The 26,479-nt window shown below is 44.7% G+C and overlaps 1 protein-coding gene across 2 annotated transcripts; it reads right to left on the reverse strand.

Annotated features, from left to right (window-relative positions):
- Window positions 1–80: 80 nt before the first annotated feature.
- Window positions 81–26,184, reverse strand: LOC147246588 (fibroblast growth factor receptor-like 1). 2 transcript variants are annotated; one of them, XM_086183077.1, is made up of 7 exons: window positions 25,731–26,184; window positions 24,803–24,883; window positions 9,901–10,173; window positions 3,718–3,804; window positions 3,336–3,620; window positions 2,360–2,713; window positions 81–1,552 (listed from the first exon to the last, which is right to left on the reverse strand). In XM_086183077.1, exons 2-7 carry the CDS (start codon window positions 24,864–24,866, stop codon window positions 1,110–1,112), a joined length of 1,506 nt encoding a protein of 501 aa, XP_086039203.1. In that variant the 5' UTR covers window positions 24,867–24,883; window positions 25,731–26,184; the 3' UTR covers window positions 81–1,109. The 2 variants fall into 2 exon arrangements, with proteins under 2 accessions (XP_086039203.1, XP_086039204.1); XM_086183078.1 differs by lacking the exon at window positions 25,731–26,184 and adding an exon at window positions 25,046–25,154.
- Between the last annotated feature and the right edge of the window lie 295 nt (window positions 26,185–26,479).

Raw genomic sequence — 26,479 nt, forward strand, 5'->3', positions numbered from 1 at the left:
CCTCCCGACAGCTCCGATGTTCCAGGACAGGGAACTTACTCGCAACTAAAAGAATAAATAATCTATGGGAAGTATTCATTTAAAGTTATTTAATCAAACTACCAAACCATCAAACTTTAGATGTTTCAGTTTTTGAACCTTGAACACAGTACATCATGAGATTGTCAAATACAACCAATTGCATACAGAAATACCTAAAATAATGGCAGGAACTAAATGTGGTTAAACTGGGTGACAACTTATTCCAAATGTACTACACACAACAACAAAAGTATATCTTAACATTACATAGAAACGTAAAATGCCTTGCTCTGAAAAATAAACTTTTGATAAACAAAATAAATTAAATATTCATGACAAATCGATTATAAATGACTAACAGCTTCATAAACTGTGTGGCGATCTAGAAGACCTGGTTGGGAAAGGAAAAAAAAACAAACGTTTCAACATGCTACTGACGAGCGTAGGGAACCTATCAGAATAAAAACAAATGAGGAAGATTGAATTCTTTCATCTCATGCAGTCTTCGGCAAGGCTTGCATGCCTTTAAATGGCTATATGACACTCTAGCTTCCATCTCTACTAACTAAAGTGAGGGATGAAGAAGGGTGGTCTGAAGATAGTGGTCAGTATTCCATTCTTGATGCACCTTTGAACAAAAGGGCTACCTGAGTAGGAGCATTAAACCAGCCCTTTTGTAAATCTTGAGTACCATTTCCATCATTACCAGGCTGATTAAACAGAAAGTGAAGCCTGACCTCCATTTTTGTAGCAACACCTCTCGCATAAAAGTCCTTGAAATACCTTTCTGTTGGCCTGAATAGCTGCGGTTAAACTCACATGCTGCAGAATGTCCCTGACCTTTTTCTATTAAGTGCACAACAAGGATGGACTTCTTCTTTTTGTAGTGGTGTGAGAGGTTAAAAATGCAACAACACACGGTCTGTTATCACTGGCCACTGCTTTACACTCAGTTTCCCAACAATGTCCAGCCATGAGAAGAGTTTTAGAGAGTGACGACAGGCCGGCGTCACTCAGGAGAGGCTGTTCAGTCCACAGCTCCCGTCCTTCAGATACTGCAGCAGTTAGTGTGATCTTTGGCACTGAGGCTAACACTGGAAATGAATGTGCTGGTGCTGATGTACTTTTCCGTCCACATGGGAGTGTGTGTGCGTGTGGATGTCTGTGTAGATTTTAGGGTAGATTTTGGGGGGGATAGTTGGGCCTCCCTGGCTGAGAAGGAGCTGCTGCTGTGCCAAGTACTCCTCATAGTTCATAGAAGTCATACAGTCTTTTTCTGGGTTGGACGAGCCGGATGATGGAACCATGCAGCCCCTGTCCCGCTCTCGGTACGGCAGCCGGTGGGAGCTCTGCAGCACCTGAGAAGCTGCGGCTGAGCTACTGGGAGGGGGACAGTGCTTTCGACTCTGACAGAACCAGAGCAGCACTGTGCCAAAGATGAACACTATTCCAGCAGGGATGCCGATGATGACGGGCCAGGGGAGGGCGCTGGATGCAGCCGAAAATATCGGCGTGACGGGAGGCTTCGTGTCTGCAAAAGAAGAACAAAAAGGTGAGTTTGCAACTTTTAAATGTTGACATTCATTCACGACAGAATTAAATTTGCCCCGTGGAATCACTACAATTTGGCAGAAAATTGAGAGTTCATATCACAGCATCACTCAGCGCGAAACACTGTATTGTCAGGATCATTTGATGATGAACCATCGATCTAAATTGTTATGGATTCAATTCCTTTCAACCAAAGGGTGAACAATAAACCATCTCCAGCTCTCTTGTGCATCAGTTATTATAATAGTGATGTTAAGTAGCTTGCAGTGAAACTTTACCTGAAAAAGTTTTCTGTCTCAAGAACTCAAATTGTTGTGTTGAGCTCACAAAAATGCTTTTTCCTCTCCGCATCATTTCTTAGTGACTATTATGATGCAGAAAGAGCCAGCCACCTAAAATTAGCTTCATGCTAACTCTGAACAACAACATCAAAATCCGTCTGGCTACAACTCCTCAAGTGCATTGTCTGGTAGATTCAAGATCTTATTTTTCCAGCCTTACGCTCAGTTATCCACCAACACTTTGATTTGAGCAAAAAAAACCAACAACTAGGACCCTTCCAGGTCCTCACTACTGTGAATCAAACGTGGAGGACTCTTTCTGCATTCTGGAGTCATACAGAAGTGACGCAGCTGTGAAGAAATGTCTTCATGAGCTCAGTTTACATGTATTATGTACATCTCTTATGTAATCAGTCCTACAAAATACACACCATGCAACTAGCAAACACACATCTTGATCCGAGCTTTTGACTTGTAGCTCTGCAGCTTGTTTGTAAGCTTCTCACCTGGGAGCACAGTGAGGAAGGCGCTGCGGAAGCTGTAGCCCATGGTGTTGGCTCCTAAGCAGATGTACATGCCAGCGTCCTCCTCCTTGGCGCGGGTAATGAGCAGCTTGTTGAGGTAGGAGCCGTCGGGGCGCGACCACACCTCCCCTGTGGGTAGCACCACGAATCGGCTGTCCCCCACCTCGATGGTGGAGTTGTAGCGGCTCTCCTCGTTAGACTCCACGCGTTTGAGCCACTGAATGACGGGCTTAACGTCACTCCTCACTTTGCACTGGAAAGACGTGGTACCTCCGTAGTCCACTGTGGTGTTGACGGGGTGAGTACCCGTCAAAACAGGTTTAGAGTTTGTCCTTTCTGCATAGACACACACACAGAAAAACTGTCAAGACACACACTTCTGACATGAAAGCCCGTCTGTGGAGAGAAAAGGTCTTAGCTGGTCGTACCGTTATTAGCCTCAGGCTTAGAACGCATAATTGACGGAGAGGCAGGAATACCACATGTAACACAAGAAGTACGTGTGATCCGTTTCCTCTCTTTCTGTGCTCCTGGTTGTACAGCACTCATTTCTCATGGCAAATGGGTGGGGTGGGGGGGGGGGGCAGTGGGTCTCACAGACAGCTGGGCTTTAATCAACTCCAGATTGGGTGGAGGGTCTCTGAGTTGAACAGCCTCTCTCCCTCCCCCTGCGCAAACACCAGGGCACAAGGCCTCTCTCTCTTTCTCTTGAGCCTGCTTCCTCAATGTGCTTCTCATACACATGATTACACAAGCACATTCATCCATGCAGCGGAGATATGAACAAGACCTGCTGATGGTAATCAGACGTCAGACGTTGGTAGATCACAGAGAAGATTTCTTTAAAAGTTCAAAACCAGACCCGCTATTAAAGCGATTACGCTCGACTCCTGCTATGGTGTCCAAAAGATCACAACCTGAATTTGGGTCATGCTCAGCCTTTCAGTGGGAAACTCACGTATGACTTCCACTTTGTAGGTGGCGTTGATCTCTCCTGCTCTATTGGAGACCCTGCAGGTGTATCTGCCGCTGTGCTCTGGCGTCAAGTTTTTCAGAGTCAGAGTCCACTTCTTCTGACGGCCCTCACCGACCTCCTGCTCCGTGAGCGGCAGGTCATCCTTAAGCCACATGATTTCTGGGCGAGGAGTTCCGCTGGCTGTGCATTTGAGCCGCACCGAGCTGCCCACCGGACGGGCTATCACCCTCTTCCTCATCTTAGTGGGCTGGGTGAAGCGAGGACGCACTATGGACAGAGGGAGATGAGCATGAACATGTATCCGTGCGATCACAGCTCAAGAATCAAGCTGACAAGATATTTGCTCTTGCAGCGGAGGGCTTACCATGTTTCTCTGCCAAGCCATCGATGCCCAGCTCCGACTCTGCTCCATCAGCCACACTGGACCCAGCCTTATCTGAACCCAAGTCATCTGCACACAGCAGGACAAAAGTTCACACCTCAAGAAGCTTGCTCTTGACACAAATAAACAGCAATGAATCTGTGTAAAGCCGGTAGAATGGCAGGAGATCAAGGCTTTTCCATGATTTAATGAAACAACCTTGACTAAAGGTTACAGTTCTGGCTACACAACAACCAAAGCAGTGGAAACCTTCAGCTCTGTTATTGAACTTTCACAGCGTATTGTGAGTATGAGTAAGTGTCAGAGGCAATTTATAACAAGCAACATGCAAATCTCCATTCATATATCAACATCAAGAACATAAGATAAGATAAACCTTTATTCGTCCCTCAGTGGGGAAATTGGCAAGATATCATAGTATGAATGTTGTAAGCCTGTATCGATTTCCATTACAATCCCATTCTTAACTTTTGACAGTGACTAAACACCCAACAAGCCCAGAACAGTGTGCTTGGCTCTATCGCAGCTAATTTAGCATTTATAGATAGGCTCCTCTGAGCGGGGAGCACGCTCGGGGTCAATCTCTGTAGCATTTGGAGGTAATATGATCAGTTTTCACAAGGCCAGTTCCAGGAGACAGCTGTGGAGTTTGTGTCACTGGCTGACATCATGCAGTAAAGACCGGCTTTCGAGAGAATATGACGAGGGAAACCTAAACGACTGTGTCGGATGCTTATTGACTTTTCGACTTGATGAATTCACAGAGCAGATCACTGCCGCTTGTTCAGAAGATGCTCCTGAGGTATCACAGTATATCAAATATATAACAAACACACTGAGCATCACTGTGCCAACGGGTAAACTGTGCAAAAGGTAAAACCGCTGGTAAGTTTGCTACCTTCAATACATATTTTTGGGCTTCACATCCACTGCGGCCTCCTGAATCTGTTTAGATGCCCTCTCGTGGTTTACTTGGGTCAGGTAAAGAGGCCAGATGTGACTTCTAACCCTCTGGTTCTGCCTCCCTCTGAGTCCCCCCGAAACCCTCAAAGCTCTCCAGGGTTCTCTGGGTACAAACCCTCCTTTGTTTGTCCCCTGCAGCACCAAGCCCAGCCATGATGTCATGGCTATTTGAAGGGGTTTAACTGGCCAACTATAATAACCCAAACAGCCTCCACTGGAAGAAATCGCTCTCTGTTGCTCACTCGGGCTCTCCGCATTCCTCCCGGTTCCTGAACCTCCCAATCCAAACAGAACATGGTTCCACGCTGCCGGGGTTTCTTTTTGACTTTTTTCTCTCCTGAATCTATTTCCTCTCTTGCTTTTTGGCAATTCCAGGAAACAATGGTGCCCTTTATGCATCTGTTCTGTTAATGCTATTCCTCGCCACTATTGTCTTTACTCAGTGTCGGCTGACGAGACTGCAGACAGGGTTGAGCTGGAACGTTTCAGCGTTGCCGTGAGATTGAAACATAAAATAATCAATGATCGACTGAGATGCCTTGTTCTTCTGTGCTGGAAAATTACTAAAAGCTGCATCTTATTATGGAAATGTTGATCAAATGAATATACCTGCTGAGTAAAATCAAAGCTGAGGAAATTCAATTAGGGTGCAAGTAAATGATCGGAGTAAAATGATCAACTTGTTTAAAGCGTAATCAGCCCTCCTCCATACAACCAAGTCATGGTTGTGCTACAGTGTTTATGGTCTGACGCCATGCCTTCCCACTTCATTCACAAATCCAGCTACAGGAAACAGGTCGCTGGCCTCCTGTGCCAGCTGGATCACAGGGAAAAAAAGAAAAAGGAAAAAAAGAAAAGGACATGATGATTTGGGGGTCACAATGAGCTCCAGATGTTGATGGGGACATTGTAAAGTCCAGGGAAAGTTATGCTTTGTGGCCTTGCATCACACCCTGGAACTCTCCGAACAGCTCCCACATGTGATCAGTCACACACAGGGCAGTTTATCCAAGCAGTTGTTCTGACGGCGTCTCCAGAGAGGAGCAAAATGAAGAATGTGCTGAGCGAGCCAACGTGTAGAATTAATGCCAGTCGAATTGGTCAGTAATATATTAACTGTGCAGACATAAACATTAAAATCCAGTCGCACACATGTAAATATGATAATCCTGTGTTAATGCTAATATGTAGCCTGAGCAGCTGAGGACAGGGAGGGTGCTGCATGCATGGGTCTATCCTGGTGGGGGAGCTGGGAGGTGATGGGGCCAGTTGTCAGGAGACCACCCTAAACAGGGCCCAAACAGCCAGCTGGAGGGATTGAGAAGGCGCCATGTTGCACTGACTGACCAGATTCTTCAGATAGCTCTGGGGAGGACAAGCTGTCCGCTGGCAGATGGGAAGAGGACCCCCCCTCCTCCCCTTTACATCACCCTGCAAACCCCTCTAACTTCCATTCTCACTCTTCACTGTCTTTATCTTCACCTCTCCCTATTCCAGCTCCCAGGTGATGTTTAAAAGCTACGCCGGGCATTGAGCAGATGTCAGGGTTTCGACTTCCATATTTTGACATTGAGGCCCCCTGGCCTTTGTGGAGAAAAAGGCACCCATAGCGCAGTGCACCTCTGATGGAGCAATTACCCGTCAAAACAAACAACAATGGAGCAGGAACAGCGGATGTGAGACAAACTGGCTGGTTGAGTGTCCAAGTTGGTTTGTCACGCACCCACCTTGAAGAAGGAAATGGAACACACCAGATCAGGATTATGAATTGGGCCAGTACGCCTCTGCATAAATCCATAAAGGGCAAAACACCCCTGATAACAATCTCCTGGATAATGGTTCCAAGAAAGAAACGAGTAAACTTCCAAAGGCATTTCTTACTAACGTAATCAGAGAGTGGGAGTGGAGCAGTGCATGCTGTCAGGTTGAACCCTGCCAGCTTCATCACAGCAGTTTGAAACTGTTTTCATTCAAGTCTTGTCTCTCACTTGGTCACACAGCAGCAGGAGCCAAAACAGACAAATGATCTGTCACATAAACACACCACAGGGAGAAAGTTGTTATCTATCACAGAAATTAATTGCCTAGTTTTGTGTGTGTGTGTCTAATTTATCAAAATCTTCATTTTTAAACTACACTTTTTGGCTCCATTGCAGGGACAAACTTATAACATTTTCATGGAAGCTGTAGCTGCTCCTTTTTATTTATTTACTATCTATTTGTTCAAGCACATTCTCAGCTCACTGAAGAGCGCGTACCTCAGCCAAGGTGAACTTTCAGCCCCTGGCACTATGGTGCTCAGGCCCTAAATAAAGCCGCGAGCAGCAATGAGTGGGTCCTCACACCCCTGTGTATGTTGGAGTGTGTGTCTGTTCCGTAGATCAAGAGGGTGATCAGAGCTGATAATATCTGGATTTTGCATGAAGACTACAGTGAGCACTGTGGTGCAAATATCCTGCCTCCCCTTGGTGGATCAAGAGAACAGACACCTACTATATATCACGTTGGGGTACATCACATGAAGGCAGCAAAGTGTAATTATGGTGTTCATCAAGTGATGTTAAGACCGGGCCTCTCACCAAACTTGAGGTCAGATTAAGACGTGACAATTTGGGATCCAGTTACGACAGCAAAGTATCAGAACTGGGCACTTTATCACAGACACATCGTTACTAAAAACTCACAGTCTTCACAGAAACCCATCAACTAGTTGCTCGACCCAGTGGGAAGAAAATACATGGAATTTCCTGGTATAACCAGGTGGCGCTGTGACTCATTTATCCATTGATATAATGGTTTCTTCCTTGGCCGGTGATACGTCCCTCCAGCCAGTTTCTACATAACTCTGGTGATCAAACAAATACCACTAAAACATGTAACAATGAGGACCTCACCAGGCACTGCCATTAAGAGTCGGTGCCGAAATCCTTGCAGGCTTTTTCAAGTCTCACCGGCAACAAAGCTGAAGTAACCACAAGCAAAGTAACTGATCGGCTTTATCTGGATCTGCTCGATATTCCTGCCTGTTAAAAGGAAGGTTGTCGTTGCTTCTGTTGCAGGATGCGCTTGCTCATGGAGAATTGTTGGGTGTAAATTCATTGGAAGTAGTGTGGTACTCGACCTGCTCTACTTGTAAAGTGTCATGAGATAACCTTTGTCGGGACTTGGAGCTACACAAATAAGACTGACTTGACTATAACCCTGTATCCCAGTTTGTCCAGTATGGGCAGAGTTATAACAGTCCTGTGGGTAGTTGGCTCAGCTGTCTCTCTAAACATATTTTCCTTGTGTATCTGTCAAAGAAAAAGGAAGAGACAGAAGTAAATCAAATCCTCCAGAATTATTTTTGAAGCTTCAGAAAACAGAGGTATGCATCAAGTACATGGAAAGAAGTTTAAAAGGCAGTTTGGGAGATTAGATTTCCTCACTGGGATCTTAGTGGGACCAGTATCAAAATCTCCTGTTCCACTTTATCTGTCAACTTGTGTGAAAAGTTCTCTGCTGAATGAATCCCTTCATAGTTATTCATGTGAGACTCACACTTATGTTTGATTTTGCCTTCTTTTAAATAATTATTTCACAGCGCTTCAGTTTTATCTGCTGTTCAAACTTTTCTCCTTTTTGTACTTTGAGTTTTTTTTCATCCTTTTCGAATATTTTTACAGGAATTTCTACATGAGAGCAAACATACACTTTCTTGATAGCGTGCATGTATCTTTATCTACTTCCTTTATTTTCTACACCGTGTCTTTTAATAATGTCCGTGCATGTGACCTTGGAAGGATGTAAAGATCTGCTCGCCGCAACATGAAAATATTTCATTCACATTCAATAAAATGTCAAAGGAAATCATCTTCTCTCGTCTGCTTTGATTAAAACGTCAGATACACTCAGCTTCTTCCTAGACTCTGACCAGGCTCTGCTCATATCGACTCCGCTGTGTTTTCGTTTCGTCTGAAGTTTTGTTTCAAGTCTCCACTTGAAAGATTCTTACGTTTGGAAAAAAAAACTTTTAGTCGACATTCTCCATCACATCAAATAAAAAACACGCCAAAGATTGTGACAGTATCCAATCAACAGGGCGGCGGGGCACAGAGCTGGCTCTCTGTTATGTGATTGATACTGAATAGACGTGTTTGTAAAAACTCAGAATGGCCTTTATGTGCAGACATAACAACAGCTGACTTTGATACTATAGAGCACAACTGTAGAATGAACCTTGACATTATAGCTGGCTCTGTGCCTCCATCTCAAGCCTTTCATTTTAGCACAATCAGCAGACACCCTCTCTTTGAACTCACACTGGCAGCTTCATATTGAGGGAGACTCTAAAATAAACTTTGGTCTGGTCTATTCCCAACTCATGAGCGTGCTTTACTACATCAAGCACCTTTTTCTGAAGTGCTCTGTGTTTTCCACATCTGCCTGATTATGGCTCTTCTTCTGAGGCAGAGCTGTCACAAGACCAGGCTGCACATACTCTGGCCCTAATTAGGCATCTTAGAGTAATTAGACTAAACACAGCCTTCACGCTCCACTCCGCTCATTCATCATGCTCTGCTCCTCTGCTGCAGAGGAAATGCACTTTTTTGCACAGGCACAAACACACACACACAAACACACACACACCCGCTAACAGCTTGGTCAGACTTAATCCTCTAGGCTCCGTTCAAGAGCTGGGCGAGAGTCTGAAGGCGTACCGGCGCTGCCATTATACCGAATGTGGTTCTTATTGTGGAGATGCAGACCTCCTGCCTCCACGGAGTGTAGCCTAAGGAAAGGGAAGAGCTGGAGATCAGACTGAGTCGCAGAGGATGAAGTAGTATGAAACAATATCCCACGCTGCTGTTGACTTTGGGCAGAGAGAGGTAGGGGCTGTAACAAATACAACTGACAAGAGGATCCAACACTAAACCTCCATAAATCCACTTGTTTTAGACCTTGACCTCTGTGACGGAGGTTGTCTTTTAACATTTGAACTGAGAATTTTGAACGCGAGGAGGAGCTATAATTTATCTGCAGATGATGATGTGGTCTGACCACACATATCTGGACTGCTGTGTTCTGTAGATACCAGACAGTTTACTTCATGTTTTTATTGGAAGCCAAAATAAACTTTTTAACAAGAGTGACACATTTTATAGCCCTCAGTGAGCTTATGTCAGAGTAACAGGTTGCATACATATATCAGTCTACACGTACCAATGACGATGAGGGTGTAGTTGACGTTAACGCTGCCAAAGCCATTGGCGGCCTTGCAGATGTAGGTGCCGGTGTCGTCTGCCTCCACCTCCTTGATCTTCAGGCCCATGCGGAGGATACGGAAACGGATCCAGCCGCTGTGGATGTTGCGACCATCTTTAGTCCACATTATGAGGGGTTGAGGGTCTCCTTCCACTGGGCAGGGCAGCTTGATGGCACTCCCGAGCCGAGCTGTCTGTCTGTGAGCAACCTTCTCAGACACCCTCGGAGGTCCTGAGGAAACACGTGAATCAGGAAATAAAAAAGCAGTATTTTTATGCTGTATTCCACATCATGCAATGATGGAGCTGATAATACAGGCCAGTGACTCTGAGTCTTTTTGACCTACGACCCCTTAAAACAAAACTCCACTTGTGATGCCTTTCACAGGTTGTGTACGCCCTCCAGATGTGACCAGTTCAACAAGGTCCAATGACCCGTGATGAGCAGTGTGTGAGCAGCTCAGCAGAGTTGTTGTCAGGAGTTGCCATGGTGACAAGAAAGATAGTGTCATGCCACTGAAAACTCCTGACCAGGGTGGGAACTACTGATTGACCTCCAAACAGAAAAGTGATATCTACCTGCTATTTGGTGATTTTGCAGTATTGAAACTGTGTGTGTGTGTGTGTGTGTGTGCGCATGCAAGTTTATGTCATAAACTGAACATGATTTGCAAAGACACGTACATGCAGGTTTGTTAATGCATGCGACAAATAATCTTAGCTGCTAAATTTGATGGATCTACATCCCAACTAACGTGGCAAAAACTTTATTTTTGAGCGCTAGAGATCTTACAGGAAGGCTGCTGGCTGTGGTGAACACAAGCGGAGCTGGAAGATGAAATAAAACATCTGAATCTGAATTTCTCAGACAAAAAAAAAAAAACAGCCTTTTAAAAGCGCCTGTTATGGACAGATGGAATGAGATAGAAGTAATTTGTCATCCTCTTGTCTGATTACCCAGAAACGTTGAAACCAGATTGTAATAATTGGACAAGCCCTGTCCTCCACTGCACAGAGAGGGTAAAGTGTTCTGGCTCAGGTTTTGCGTAGCGTGCAAGAGATCAAAGCGGCTTGGCTGGGGAGGGTTGTGCAGTGGTGGTGGTGGTGGTGGTGGGAGGGCTAGGGTGGGGGGGGGGGGGGTTGCAGGGAGACGGACAGCAGCCTGTTCTCCCTGTTCTTAATTGGCTCAGGGTTGCTCCCTCAGATCTGGTGAAGTGGAGCGGGCCAAAACACCCTGTGATGGTGTTAGGGGGCCTGCACCACTGCTTGCTCAAGCACCAGGCTTGAACCCCCCCCCCCCCACAATGAAATCGAAACAAAACCCTGAACTACTGAGCACAGACACCGAACAGAAACAGGAGATTGGGGGGGGTGAATAAGGGGGAGGAAATGCAACCAAACCTTATAACTGCGACAGCCCTCAAAAGAACACAGAGCATAGCCTGCACCTCAGAACAAATGGCCGGTCTGGTAGCAGTAAAAACAATGGGGAGGGTAAGTACACATGGCCTCTCCCAACACATACATACACACACACTCAAACACACACAGTCACATTCCTTTGGTGCATTTCACACATATGGTAAACAAGAACTTCATTGTATTGATGGGGCTGCAATGGGGGAAGGTGACACAGGTAACTCCATCTGGCCGTTTGATTCATCGCACTGCCAACAGATGGATCTCAGCTGCAGGTTCAACATCTGGGACGACATTTAAACTGCATCAACAGTAGATACGGCGCCATTTTTTCAGCAGGGAAAAAAGGTGAAACTTGTGAATGTAAATCAATAAAAGCTCTTTTCAGCTTTCTTTCTCAAGCATGCAAATACACTCACACACACACACACACACACACACACACACAGCGGGGTTTTCCTTCCTCTTTTGTGGCCTTTCCTGGTCCACAGCAGGCGCAGGAAATTAGAAGTGTCATTGTTTATGTCTGTGGAGAAAACGCGACCGCAGTCTTTTTGGCTGTTGTCAGCTGGCCCGTATCTTTCTCCTCTGCTACCAGGAAAGCAGAACAGAGGCGCTCACTGTTTCGTTTCTACTCGGCAGTTTCTCCTTCTCAACCCCCAAAAAAAAGAGGTCACAACGCGGCGGAGCTGATGAGTTCAGAGATTGGGAGTTCCTCAGCTTGTATGGATTGACCCGCCTTTGCAAAACCATAAATACATTTCTTTCAAATCTTGAACAAGTAGGCTTTAGTTATCTCCTTACGGGACTTATAATCTTGCAAGCCACTAAATCATGTGTTCCTTTGGGGTTAATGGAGGGGAATGACATACCAAAACAAGGCCTGATTCATGTTAAGTTGAAGTAGAGAGTCAAAATAAATGGGCGCTACATCGTCAATCTGTCAAACAAAGATTTATAAATGCTGAACGGACATTTCTTATGACTCTATTCATGCTATGCTAATCATCCTCTGGTTATAGCTTCAAAATACTCACGAGTAGGAGATTCCCCCAAATGTCTGCTCCTTTAAATATGTTTTTTCATTCTGAGATAAAGGTCTACATGGTCTTTAATGTTGGTTATTCAGGACCACTCTAGTTCCTGAGCTTTATAAATGAGCTTAATTGGCAAAGGGGGGGGGGGGGACGCGCACTTTGGCTGGTACTCAAAGTGTGGAATGTGCTACAAATCATTTCCTCCCTCTATCTCCTCTTTAAAAAAAAACAAAAAACAACCTTTTGAACTCCCCTTGAAAAACAAGCATGAAGAGGTGCTGAAATCAAGGACAGCGTCTGTATAACTTAACAAGTATTTTCGCTGTGTGCATGACCACTCTCCTTTCTTCAGCAGGGACTCCCCTCCGCCTCCTCCCTCTCAAGGACAGGTTCGCTTAACCTTGGAGTTGAAAAGCTCTGAAACCACACAGAGGCCCTCTGTGGAAAAACTCCAATTCTGAGAATGGCGGAATTATTGCCTTGTCTACTTGATTGTAAAATACACAGTTCATGACATCTGAATGCAACATGTAATCACGCCATTCTGGACCAAAAAAAAAAAAAAAGTACTTCTCCCTTTAGTCTCCTGAGGTTGTCGTCTGGTTGCTGAACTAAGCATTATGGTCCTCTACGGAGGCTGTGATGAATGAGAATCTGCTAGCTTTATGACAAACTGAGCAAGCTTGAGTGTTTACTTAAATTGTTCGAATTGTTCGCTGATCTGTAAATGGAAAATGATACTTATGACCATATGGGCCTTCCCGTATTGCAGCACTGGTATGGCGCTCCTTATTATAGCCGGGCTCCATGTGTGAATGGAATCTTTCATAGCGCAGGAAGGGGAGGAGGAGGACTGGCGACTCACAGAATTAGCTCTGTTTTTCTTTGCTCAATTTGGCAAGGGATTATTTTAAGAGAAAGGGTCGCATTCAATAAGATGCATTCTTGTGATTCAGACTAAATATAGAGGTTGTAACGAGGCCTTGTGAGTGGATTCCTGAGACGGTGATCTGACGTGCACTCGTGCAGGCATCTCTGGAGAGAAATGTTAGGAAATATCAGAACCAAGAAAAAAAAATGAGCAGGAAAAAAAAATTATAGACTCCAAAGGCTGCCAGATTTGAGTAATGTTCAGATGTGCTGGCACCTCTTTTCTCATGTATTTGCTCTTTTTTTTTTTACAAACACCTGTGGATTTGTAATGATGTGCACATGCATTTTTCCTCCCATACAAAGCGCTTTGGTCTTCCTAGTCATTGCAAACATGTCAATAAAGGGTGGGCTTGGCTGCTGACAGCCACTCTAATAGCGAACACCTGGAACTTAACCAACCGCGATGAGAACAACTTGATAATGCACGCAACGCTGTCTGCCCAATAGAGGACATGGTTATTCAAACAACTCGGTAAACATCTTATAATAAAAAGGATTTGGTCCTTAATCTGCAGCCAAGCCAAGGCTTTCTTGAGCATCAAAAGGTTTCTGCACACTGCCAGGCTGTAGTGATTCATTACAAAGATAAACACTGATCAGAGAGAGTGTGTCTTCAATATGCAGTATTTATATAAAGGATAACAGGCAAGGAGACAGCTAGAAGCAGGAGAATCCTCCTCCTCCTCCTCCTCAGCGGCACTGTCTTGGCTAAGCAGACCGTACAAGAGCATACTCAATGAATCTAATGGAGTTTGTGCTCGCAGGGAAACATTCTATCATGCATCTCTTACAACCTCTGGCGTAGTTGTATAATACGAATCAAAAGGACAAGTAAGCTGAGTTCAAGGAAAGAAACAAAAGAGGGAAGATGAACTTCAAAAAAAAAAAACACATAAAAGCAAGACACTCCAGGGGTTGGTTGAAGGAGATTCTTCAACTTGGGGTGTGTGAAAGGACATGGCTTCTGTTAAGAGCCTGCTCCTGCTGCTGCTGCCTGGCTATACATTTCACAAGCACAGATAAAAATCAGCATAAAAACAGAAAGAGCGAGAGAAAAGGGGGCGGGCCTTGGCAATTCAAGATAGGAGGCGAGGTGAGGGAGGGGGGCGGGCAGCGGCAGGGTGAAAGGGGACGGTATATGTGGAGTGGCGGTAGAAGCTGTTCTGACAGCAGCAAGGCAGCGGAGGGTGAAGAATGCCCTCTTTTCTTACTCCTCTCGACATCCTGCCCAGCAACTTCGCCCGGTGTGGTAATCAATACCTGTTATTTTCCCCGCTCGGCTTTCCAATCAATAGATAAGAGAGGGGTAAGACCAGCCAGGACAATGGCTCTTTCTTCGGCACCATCTGATGTAGGCTGAATAGCAACTGCTTTGGTGGTGGGAATGGTACAAGGGGAGCTATTGGGTGACATGAGGGACGAGAGAAACAGCAGAAGAAGGTGGAATAAAAAGAAAGAGGGAAAAGAGAATAAGATGCTCCAGTCAATCTAGCCGATTAAAGCCCTGGAATAACAAAGCTGCCTGTTCTCAGCGAGTCTGCTTCCTCCGCTAATGACTCAGGAACAACGGGCTCCTGCCGACTCCATCAAAAGAAAGAGAGAAATCACTCCAGCGTCATAAAGCTTCTGGAAACATCTCCATCATGCGGCCTACCCCTAACAGGCCCTACTGTGGAGCCTTTGAACTCTAAGCTGCTATATTTCATTAAATGCGCCTGGCTTCTCCGGGCCCCAGCTGCCTCTGTCAGGAGAATCAACTGCGCGTGCGTGTGGGTGCATGAATGCACATGTGTGTGATTTTGTAAAGCCTGTTGTGTGGAGTTAACACAAATCCATGCTCCACCCATAATAAATCACTTAAGACATAAACTGATTTATGGTGCAGTTTAACTGTCAATAGACTTCGCTGACATTGTTGCATTCTGAATATTTGCTCATTCATCATCAGATGATTTCCTGCTGCAGGACCGTTCATGTCATAAATACACATTTATATCAAGAGATAAATGGAGCTTAATTTCATCTTTAAATTAAATGATTTCACCCTTGATTATATGAAAGGCCGCTTTTAATTCAGGTTCCAGACTCAACAGTTGTGATGACTCCCATCGTTTTCCATGCCTGTGGAAGCATGGAAAAGTCCTGTTTGAAAATTCTTTCACCTGGATTTAAAGAAGTCCTTGCTACAATGTTTGCAGCAGTTGTTTTTTTTATTATTATTATTAATGGACCCAGCTTTTAAGTTGAAATGGATCGCTTCCTCTCAGTGAGGCAGTTGGTCAGGATGGAGTGAGTGATGGATTTAGTGGAGAGGTGTATCTGGACATCATCAGCGTGGCAAAAAAAACCCAGTGGAGACGACATGTAGGGGATGTCAACAGAAAGGACTTAGCGCTGAAGGTATGTGTGTGTGTGGGGGGGGGGGGGCTGCTTTTATACTTTTTAGGTTATGGACATGTGAAACTATCTTACTAGATGTGTTGAGGAATAAAACTCTTAAGAGAAACACTATTGCACACAGTAGCTTCTGACCCACTCTGAAAATCTAAGAATATCCATATAGGCCAACAAAAACCCAAACACACTAATTCACTGGCTCAACTTTGCATGCAAATGTGGGTCTGTGGATTCACTGGCCTGTTATAAAGAGCCCACAGTGAGTGGTACTCTAGTCGCTTTATCTCACTCCATTAGGCTAAGGCCTGGTGCACACACCGGGGCTGAGTGTGTGCTTAGGGCCACTTATCAGGCAAAGGCAACAGGAGGAAGTCTGGGAATGGAGAGAAAGACCTGATAGAGTGACACAAAGAGACAGAGGGGACAGAAAGACAGGTCAGAGGAGGGGAGAAAATGAAAATGAAGCCAGGGGGGAGAGAAGCGGGCCAAGGGCTGAGGAGCGGAGGGGTGATTTAGAGAGTGGCAGGGAGCAGAGGCTAAGATGGCAGAGAGGCCTCTTTTAACACAGCTCATAAGGAGAGGAGGGTTGCATGGGGGGAGTGAAAGAGGATTAGGTGGGCCAAGGCGGCAGTAAGCAAGAATCCCAACAATCTCACACCCCGCTCCCTGGCCTGGGCTAAACCATGTGACACGCTTGAACAGACCTCTTTCTCTCTCTAGTACAGCGCAGAGTACCAACAAGCACCTGTTTATTACTGTCTGTCTAATATGTTTGGAGATGGATCCACCACTTGGCACTAAAGGGGACATTGTGTGGACCCTCACACACTTTTGGCTGCTCAGGGGCTGTCGGTGTATTGTCTCACAAATACACACAAGCATAATATTCATAGGAAAAACTCTCCGCTTGTCATTATGCTGCGATCCACCTGCCTCTGACAACAAAAGGGCACTGAAAAGGAAACCTCTCACTGTGATTTTATCAAAAGCTGCACAACAAACTGAACCGTTACACCCCTAGTGGTCACAAGTCGACACTGCTTTGTTCTTATGGGATATTTATTTTTGTGAATTAGTGAGAACTTTTAAAGTTAAGAGAGTCCGTCTGCTAGTCTGGTAAACTAACTTCATTACATAATTTGATGACAACAAACAGATTTCATTCAAGACAGCAGACAAAATCTAAAGAGTAGAAAATTAAATCTCAGTGCTCACACACATTTTTTGGCAATTTCCATGACTTTTCTATATCCTTGAGGAAAATTATAATGCTCCCATGTTCTCTGAAATGTGATTATACATGAAAAATCATGACAAATGCATATCCCAGCATCTTAACTGAACCACATATACTCTAATATGCAAATTTTCTCACTGTTTTAGCTTCATTTACCCTTTACAAATTCTTCCAGGTTTGTCATGACTTATATGCCCTGCAAAGTCTGGGCATGCATATCCAAATCAAATTACTGAGGTTTAATAAGGTCTAGAGCTGTTCTTCTCTTTGGTTTATCCAGTCGGATCCCTTTAACCCAGAGTGAGGGGTCACATGAGTGAAACATTTGGGAGCCACGTTGCCCGTTTGCTCATTGAACAATATAAACGCTGACACATCATCCCTTCGCCACACGAGCTCTGTTTTTATGGTTCATGGCTGCCGACCGCTTCTATCAGTCAACAGCGAGGAGCATCCTGCCACTCCCTGCCAGCCTCCCCCTCCTTCAACTTCCCTGCATTCCACAAGCTAACTCTTCCCCCTGAGTTTCAGCTGGTGGTGGTGCACACTTGACACAGTCGGAGTCCAGTCTGGAGTTGCAGAATGAGATACAGATGTCTTATTAAATTCAGTCACCATCACTCTACGCTGGTCTGATGCTTGCAGACAAGCACATGAGCTGTAAACAGGACAGTTCTGGGCCAGACATGCTGTCACTAGCCGGCCACTGTGAGTGTGATTGTGTGTGTGTGTGCGTGTGTGTTATTGCAGTGGTCACATATGTGCTCCTCATTTCTCTATCTCTACGATCTCACTGAGAAGTGATTTACACCGGCGCCTTTGTCAACAAAGACTGTTCAGGAGAGGGTCAATGACAGACGGTGATGTAGCAGCAGGGTTTAGGGAGAATGGAGTGATTCAGAGCGGAGGGAACAGGTTAGGACGCTGGAGAGAGAAAGGCGTGAGAGACAGAGACGAGACAGAGCAGGGGGGGTGGCGGGGACAGACAAAGGAGGTGGAGGACCTGGAAAAGCTCTCACTGACAGCAATGGGGCCTCCTGACAGTCCGGGAATATTGTCTGAAATCAATCTGTCATCATGGAGCTGTTGAGCCTGTCATTACAACGTGGTACTCGTCCTTTCACAGTGACAATTTGTTCAGTGCTTTCCCAGTTCACCTTACGACTCAGCTGTACAAAGGTCAACGCCCTCTATCCATCGCTGTCTCACTCTTTGTAAATCAACTGTCTGGGATCTATATTTACCTATATATATATACATAAGAAAATATACAAAAGGTGGCCTGCACTGAAACAGGCAGCTGATGACCAGAATAGATGAACCACTGTTGCGTAATCAGTTCCTCATGTTTCCCGATACTAAATATCCAGAAAAAACAAAATCACCTTTAAAAATAATCAACAAAATGAGGCATCAGTTTAGCTCATCGACAAACAAGTAGTGTGAATGGAGCACAGCCCACATGCGCCAAGCCTCTAACTCCAAGTACATCCAAGCTGAGGGTGAACCAAGACCTAAATTCACAATCCTGTGCATGAGGAAATCCAATCACCGCATAGTGCAGAATTCCAGTCTGGGGGTATCATGTAACCTCACTATAAAATATGTCAGATTATACTCTCTGCTCCTGAAATGATTTTTCCTCCCTCGTTCTGTTCCACGCTTCAAGTCAAAGTGGGGGCATATTTTTCCATTCATTACAGATGCAATTGGTGAATGAAAAATCCGGACCTCCTCGCTTCTGTTCCAGCGTTGAAAGAGACTACTGCCGGAAACGGGCGCAAACAAATTCCAGCCTGACAGTTAAAAACTTTTTATTTTGACCAGCTGTAACAAGCAATCACCTTAACCGGAATCTTGGATCACGTCGATCGACGGGGACAAGACTTCGCTCCAAAGAATCACTAATGAAAAACAAAGCACCAAAACAAAGGCCAAAAAGCTACGTGGGGTCTCATTGAAGCTCATCGGAGGTGAACTGAAAAAAAAGGGGGGGGGGGGTGAAAAGGAGGATGGAAAATGGGAGGAGGCTCCATGTATGTGTGTGTGTGTGTGTGTGTCCAAGGCAGCTGAGGCCTCATTCAGAGCTCGTTATCCCAGCCATCCCCTGGCTCTGCTTTCTTTAGGTCCAGCCAGCCATCGCTGTTTTCACCGCCATAACTTTCAATCAACCTTTAACTACAGAACAGCAGGGTTGGTGTGTGCGTGTGAGAAAAAGTGATGTGTGTGTGTGTGAGAGAGTTGTCAGGACAACAAGTGATTTCTACTGAAACCCCCAGAGAGGAGGAGGAGGAGGAGGTGGTGAGAGGAAAAGATTTCTCCTCCTTGGCGTTGATGTCAGATGTCAGATTATACAACAAAACACGCCCCCCCCCAAAAAAACAACAACAAAAAAAAAAGCCAACAATGGTGGTACAAAGCAGGAAAACTAAGAGAGGAAACTCTTCTTCAAATGACATGCAACAAGTACCTCCTGGCTGCCTGATTTGGTATTCTGATAACTAGGAGACTATATAGAAGCACAGATCCAAGCAGGCTGCGGCAAGTACAGCAAACAAGCACCCAGAAGATGAGGCAGATAATATTTCTGCAGCTTAAATCAGCCTTTTATTTAGCAACATCACAATGACAACTGGGGAACTTGTCCGAGCCTGCTGAGTCCAGGCAACATCCTCAAGGCCACCATCGTGTAAACACAGTGGAGATGTTTTCTCAAGACAACAAAGATTACCAAGGCACACGTCTCGCTAGGCTGCACATACTGTGTTGCCTCTTTTTCCTTTTCTTTTTTTTATTGCGTGGTGGCACGACACCGAAATGAGGGATCGGGATGCAGGGACAAGCCAAAAGTCATGTCTGAACTGTAAATCTACATGTTGAGATCTACAAGAAAACAAAAGCAGTCTGTCCTGTTGATGGTTGACTGAGTGGGGCGACTCTTTTTAAGACCTTTCATGATAAATTCATGCTGATACTCGGGGAAAAAAACAACAACAAAAGATATGAAGAAAAAGAGTGAAGAATGAATGAATTGTTTCAACAGGCTTCCATTGTGCTATTTTTAACATTCAGACAGGCAAGTAAATGTGCTGTTCTAAAGCCACGTCATTGAATTTACACTGATGTTATGAAAGTATGCGTGTGCACACACGCACACAAACACACACAAACCTTCTTGGACAGGAGAAGACACTATCGCAGCGAGCAGCAGAAGACATGGCCCATTATGCCAGTACAGATGCTCAATTAAACTGGGGGCAATGGGGGGGTTGAACCAGTGACCCCTGTGTTAGTAAGCACTCTGTGGGCACCCGCCACTTTTGCTGCTACTCAGTAGCCTGGTGTTCATGTGAGGGGTTGATTTGAGATTTATCATCAGTTTAACCTGCACCAGCTGGCGCCCACCTGGAAATCACTATTGCTCGAATACATGCAGATCTTTGTAGAAACAATTTTTACAAATTACTTCAAGAGGCGGGGTTTATATCTTTATGACAGAAAGACTGTATTTCAGCTCACATCAGACTGAGCTGCACAGAATTTTGTGGTTATTGATTGTTTGAAATGTAGTTTCTTAACAGACCTGATACAAAATTTACTTTTAGAGTACATGCAGTACTCTTAAACACTCTGCTGAAATGATTTAAATGACAAGTGCATGGATTAGGTCACTAAGAACAAAAAGGAAGTGGTCTGATCATGGGGCCCCATGATTGCGTTTGTCATGTCACCTCTCAGGCTCTATAGGCGAGAGCTTGCATTAGAGAACTTCCACAGATTCTTGGACCTGACCAGGAAAAAATTAAAGTTCTATATTGCAATCTCTTTCAACAGTGCATGACCTCCTCTTTTTGCCCCCAGAGAACATTAAAAAAAAAAATCAAGACAGAAGTTTTTCAAACCTTATAAAAGTAACATTAACAACTTTCTAAGGACCCATGGAAACACTGCAGCAAAAGGCTGTGCAGCACAGCGTAGACGACGATTCTCCCTGTGACCTGGCTCCTGACTTGAAGAAGAGAAAACAGCGGGACTAGAGAAATGAAGGAAGCATGTTGTGCAAGACAAACACTTCCAACTGTGGGGCTGACATGTTATTGTAAGGTCTCTTGTAAGGTCCCCTCCAACCTACACAGCGTCCACTCCCTCTCTGGCCCACAGTGTAACACAGCAGTCCAACTTGTGGAGACTGCACAGTGTCCACTATCATCTGCTGCTTTATCTAAACCGAAACAGCCGCCAATAAACACAAATGGGATATTCATATGTCTGTTTAGAGGTGCAAGTGGGACCAGGAAGGCACATCAAGTTGATTATCATCTGAATGCTGATTGTGTGACACCTCGCTGAGCTGCTCTGTGGGTTTTTTATGAAGGTTAACAGGAGTAAAAAGAACCCGAAAGCCATTCAGCCAGCAGGAAGAGTGTGTGTGGTCTGGAAACATACCCTGAGCCAACTGCCCAAACAAACTAATGAGCACGCTGTTTCAATGGGATTTTCCCAAAAATAAAACAAGACGAAAAAAAAAATGCATATGAGCATTAGCATACAGCTGACAAATACAAAAAGAGGATAAATGGCGTGCTGAAATTCCAAATGAATGCTAATTGAAGTGGCCATTAAAGTCAGTCAATGAGGGAGTGTTGCTAACAGGGATTATATGACCCTGCTAGAGTAAACACCAACTGACCTCCATTATGACTACTTATCACAGCTACAGCCCTTTTCCTTTCTTTCCCCTATGAGGGGTGAAGTCTGACACATTCCTCGCTCCCAATGTTTCCCTCTCAACTGACAGGGTCAGCGCCGTGCGTTGATAGATGGGGAACATGGATTGTTTTAGTGGCGGTAACATTATTTCCCGCGGATGGAGCTGAAAGGGATTAGAACGAAGTGGAATATTATTTCCACCTGGTTTAGTGGAGGAGTACGTGTGGGAATAGTTGTTGGTATACCTCTGAGGTTTTTCTAAATTACCCCGTGTTCCTCGGTTGTCTCATTATGACTTTTTTTTTTCTCTCTCTCTCTCCTCGGGGTAATTTTAGGCCGCTTCATAAAACGAGCGCAGAAAATTCAGACGCTCATTCACTTCTCGTAACTTCTTCTCACGCACCTCTAAATGGCGGTTAAGTGAGTCCCCTGTCTGCTGTGAGCTCCAATACGTCCAGTCTACAGGGATGACGAGTGCTTAAAATTAATTACTGGTGCCCTGTTCAACCTGGGGGACCGCCTCATAATAATCTGTCCATTGTTCACTGCAAATGGACCTAGACTCTGTAAATACGGGGGGGTTCATGGAGCTGACAAAGATTGGGGTGGGAGTAAAGGTCAGCTCATGCCTTGTTTTAACAACAGCACATTAACTTAACTCACTTCCTTCGACTTTACAATGGTAATAAATGAGAGGGACTGCGGTGCTTGTTGTCAGAATAGATTGAGAGTGATGTATTGCAACAGAAAAGGAGGGATGTGTCGCTAGAAAAACAACATTCTACTCCTAACAAGTACAAATGGAGCATTCAAGTGTGAGTAAAGCAGTACAGAGCGATATTCTCGCAGTTTAGCCCCTGAGCCAGGACGCCACCACTGCCCCTTTTTACTATTCAAGAGTTAAAAAAAACAAACAACAAAAAAAAAAAAAACAAGTACTACAGGGCATTTTGTTACAGAGAAATTAGAGTTAAAGGAAATGGAAACCTCTCTGAATGCCAAATAGCCATGTGATTTTAAAAGCCCCTGGCATACAATCTACCTCATCATACAGTACTTTCTTCTTCTGAAACCATGATGTAAAGCTGCTGTATAATGTATATTTTTCCGACAAGGTTTGCATGCTGTTCGTTTGTCCAGATGGCTGCAGGGTTGACGTGTAGAAGTTCACATACATGCACAAATACACACGTGAAGCCTGTTTCTCATTTAAAAAGGATCAAACTCTACATTTGTGTTGCTGTTAGCTACTCCTGCTACATAACAGAGACACCTGGTGCCCCCCCCCCTCCTCTCCCAGGGTGCATTTCTGCAGAGCACACACAGCGGATCTATATATCAGGACTGCTGCATTCCACAGTTAGTGGAGCCCAGTGGTCCCCGGGCTTGTCACCACATTAGAAGCTCGGCTGGGACACATCACTGAGCACCTCCTCCAGCTGCTGGGGGTGGCGCAGAACCAGAGGAGGAAAGGCACCAGGACGGTGGAAGTGCATGCAATCCTCGGGCGTGGGGGGTGGAGGGGGGTGGGGGTCTTAAGAAAAAATTCTCGCTTGGCCAGTCGCAAAGCTTTTCCAGTGTAGAGAGGGAGGGTCCATGTGTGTGTCACAGGGACAGGGGGTCTGGGGTCAGATGTCGCCTGATGACTGACAGCGACAGGCTTAAAACGGGTCCACTCCAACACACTGCCTTCTCAGGTGCACTGTTTGTTTAGGTAGTAAAGTAACACTTCCAGCGTATTTTCACACACAAGTCAAAGGAAGTCTGTCTTTTATAATTTACATTTGTCAAAGATGTCATCATACATTGTTAAATTTTACAGGCAGAGTTTTATAGCTTTGCTGGCCTTCGCTTCACTATAAAAGCACACATTCTGAGTCAGAGCCCCCGACCGTATTTCACAGGATGTCAGAGTCAAGCTGTTGTATTTGGACTGTAACACAGAACTCACTGTATCACTGCTTCTGCCGGAAGATATTTACACTTAACAGACTGTAGATCATCATGCAGAATCACGTCAAAGCGTCTGCCAAGCGCGGGTCTGTCTGTCCATCTGCAACCAATTGGGGCAAAAAATGATGAACTTCTTTTTTTTGTCTGACTCGGGAGGATGTCGTCTTCTCCTCCTCGCCACCCTGTCAGGATCCCCCTCCAGGTTTCATTGTTAATTTGTAAAAATTTTCTCTCTATTCTTACGTCACATCTTATTTACTCTCTCTTCAGTCGTGCCGTCGAGGCGTGGCTGCCATGCTGTGAATAAGGCATTGTCTGCACACCCACAGATCTAATCTCACCCCCTCCTGTTTGTCCCCCATTTCCTCAGACCCTGATTGCCACATGCAGGTATTGCACCTATCAGACGCCTGGTGAGTCTACTAGCACTACCGAGCCTGTCTTCTAAGCGAATACGTCTGGCTTTTAGATCTCTCTCATTAAAACTGCAGTTTCAACTTTGCATCGTTCTTTGACTTGTGCCACTGGATTGCATCAGACACGCTCGAGCAGCCAGTGATGCTGGATGAAATCATAGAAATTGCCTCGACAGTCATTCATATCCCGCTGACAAGTTCACTGCAAGTTGTCTTTATAAAGTGAAGTATTGATACTGGCACAATAAACACTGCAGTGAATTGTGGTTGAGTCGAGGCTACTTTCCCGGTCGTGAACACACAAGCACGAAAGGAAAAAAAAGAAAAGAAAAAGAAAACAGGCACAAATAGGCTGATGTGAGGCAGTTCCTCGGCCAGCCGCGGGAGAGCTGGACTCTTTACACAGACTTGTGTTCTTTCACCCTGGGAAGCTGATGGATGATGTTTGTTTGGTTTAGCTGTAGCGCATGTGCGCGTGCACACACGCACACACACACACGCACACACACACACACACACAAAATGGGGTAGAGGTTGGTTTGCCCCCTCTCTTTCCTCTACCCTGTGTTGATTTTGGGCTGTGTAAAGGATTTTTTTCCCCCTCTCTCTTACTGCTCTGTGTGAAAACATTAAGAGTCAACTGAGAGTTTCTTCACACTTACAAGAAACCAGCTAGTGAACTTGAGATTAAATGAGCCATGAGCTACCTCCCAGGAATCTAACTCACACTGTTAGCGAGAAACTTTACGAAACCCTCACCTCTGGCACAGTTGGTCAGTAACGCAGCCTCAAAGATGAAGAGAACAATCTTCAGGATTACCATATTGATCCTCCTTCAATCTGAAACACACGCGCGCGCACGCACGCACGCACACACACACACACACACACACACACACACACAAGACCACGGTGATAGAAAAATACATCATCATTAGTGGAATTACATCTAAATTGAGTGCTCTTCAATATTCAAGGTTTTTTCAAAACGAGGCAACATACATCATCCAGAACTTCTCATTACAACTTCACATTGTCACCAACACATTTTACAGTCAGTGGTCACCAAACTAGACCCTAGGGACCTTTAGGGGTCACTGAGGAAGTCTTAAAGAGTCAGAAATGAACAGGAAATGTAGTCAAATACAGCTGTTACTGATTAACCCATGAAAGAAAATGAATTATTGACTAATTTGACTATCAATTACTCGTTGGAGGCATTTTTCAAGCAACTGATTCTTTTTGTTATTTTATCATTTCATATGGAAAGAGTGAGACTCTGAGTAGTGGATGGACAAAGGGATGTGCCTTTTTTTTAAAGTTTTTTCGAGCTCTGGGAACTTGTTTTTTTGACCATGTTTAAACAATTTTTGACTATTAGTACACTAAAAGGTTTACCGTGAAAAATAGGACGATTTCAGACAAAAAAATCATCTATAAATGCAAACTGTTGTAAAATTCACTCCGTAAGAAAAAAAAAATACAATCACATGATAATCCCAACAAAGCTAATTTGAGGATTTCCTGTCATAGAGGTCATTTAATTTTGTAAAGTTAGCAAAAGTTTGTTAGGGAAGCTAATTATTCAAATAAACCTTAACAGCTTGGTTACACTTTGTTCTACTTCTACTAAAGTACGTAGTTGGAGTTAAGATACAAATAAGTGGAAAAAGACGCGATGACATACCTGGATATTCAATGAATGAAGTCAAATTCTTGACAAAGTGTTTTTAGCTGAATCCGTGTTGAGTCCATGTATCAAAAGTGTCACTACCGGACCACTGACAGACTTGAACAGACCAACAAACGCTCGCCTCTCAAATAAAATAACGGGACAAAGCGGAAGGGAGCCAAATTATTCCATAAACCACAGTAAAAAAATTCCGTATGGAAGTTGTTGTTGTTTTTTTCTTTAAAGGACGTCGTAGTCCAGCGTGAGTAGCACCGCTCCGACCACCAAGCGTCTCCTCCAGCAGCGGGCACACAGCGGAGGTTTGTTGTCCGTCCCAGCGCTGCAGCTGCCGGCCAATCACAGTCTGCAGAAGCGGTTAACTCTTTCTACCTCACCCGCACAACCTCTGCCACACACACACACAAACACATCAACTTCATCAGTGAGAAAACATGTGGCAGCTGTCCAGCTTTTCACCCGTGTTAATATCGTGTAACACTTTTTACAAGCAGGAAACTTTTTTTTTTTTTTAAGGATTTACGGTCAATATACACTAATGGATTCAAGTCTTCGTTACAGCGTTACTATAGAAACGTCAAAGGCGGTAAATTGCCCGGGTAACCGTGTCTAATATCCAAAGGAAATAAATGAGCTGTGATTCAGTACAGTATTTGTTGTTACTGTACTGATGAAAAGCAGTTTTGACTTCCCGCCGCGAACAAGTGCTGCCCTCTGCTGGCCTGGGCCAATGTTGCACTTTCACT

Source organism: Aulostomus chinensis, chromosome 17, assembly GCF_037954235.1.
Source record: "Aulostomus chinensis isolate RoL2024-O1b breed Wild chromosome 17, RoL_Achi_v1.0, whole genome shotgun sequence".
Lineage (NCBI taxonomy): Eukaryota > Metazoa > Chordata > Actinopteri > Syngnathiformes > Aulostomidae > Aulostomus > Aulostomus chinensis.

Excerpts from the sequence above, each read along its gene's own strand:
- LOC147246588 (XM_086183077.1), bottom strand. The coding sequence starts at position 24,866 with ATGGTAATCCTGAAGATTGTTCTCTTCATCTTTGAGGCTGCGTTACTG. Across the intron at positions 10,174-24,802 it reads ACTGACCAACTGTGCCAGAG|GACCTCCGAGGGTGTCTGAG; the intron begins GTGAGGGTTTCG and ends GTGTTTCCTCAG. Across the intron at positions 2,714-3,335 it reads CTACAAAGTGGAAGTCATAC|AAAGGACAAACTCTAAACCT; the intron begins GTGAGTTTCCCA and ends GTGTCTATGCAG.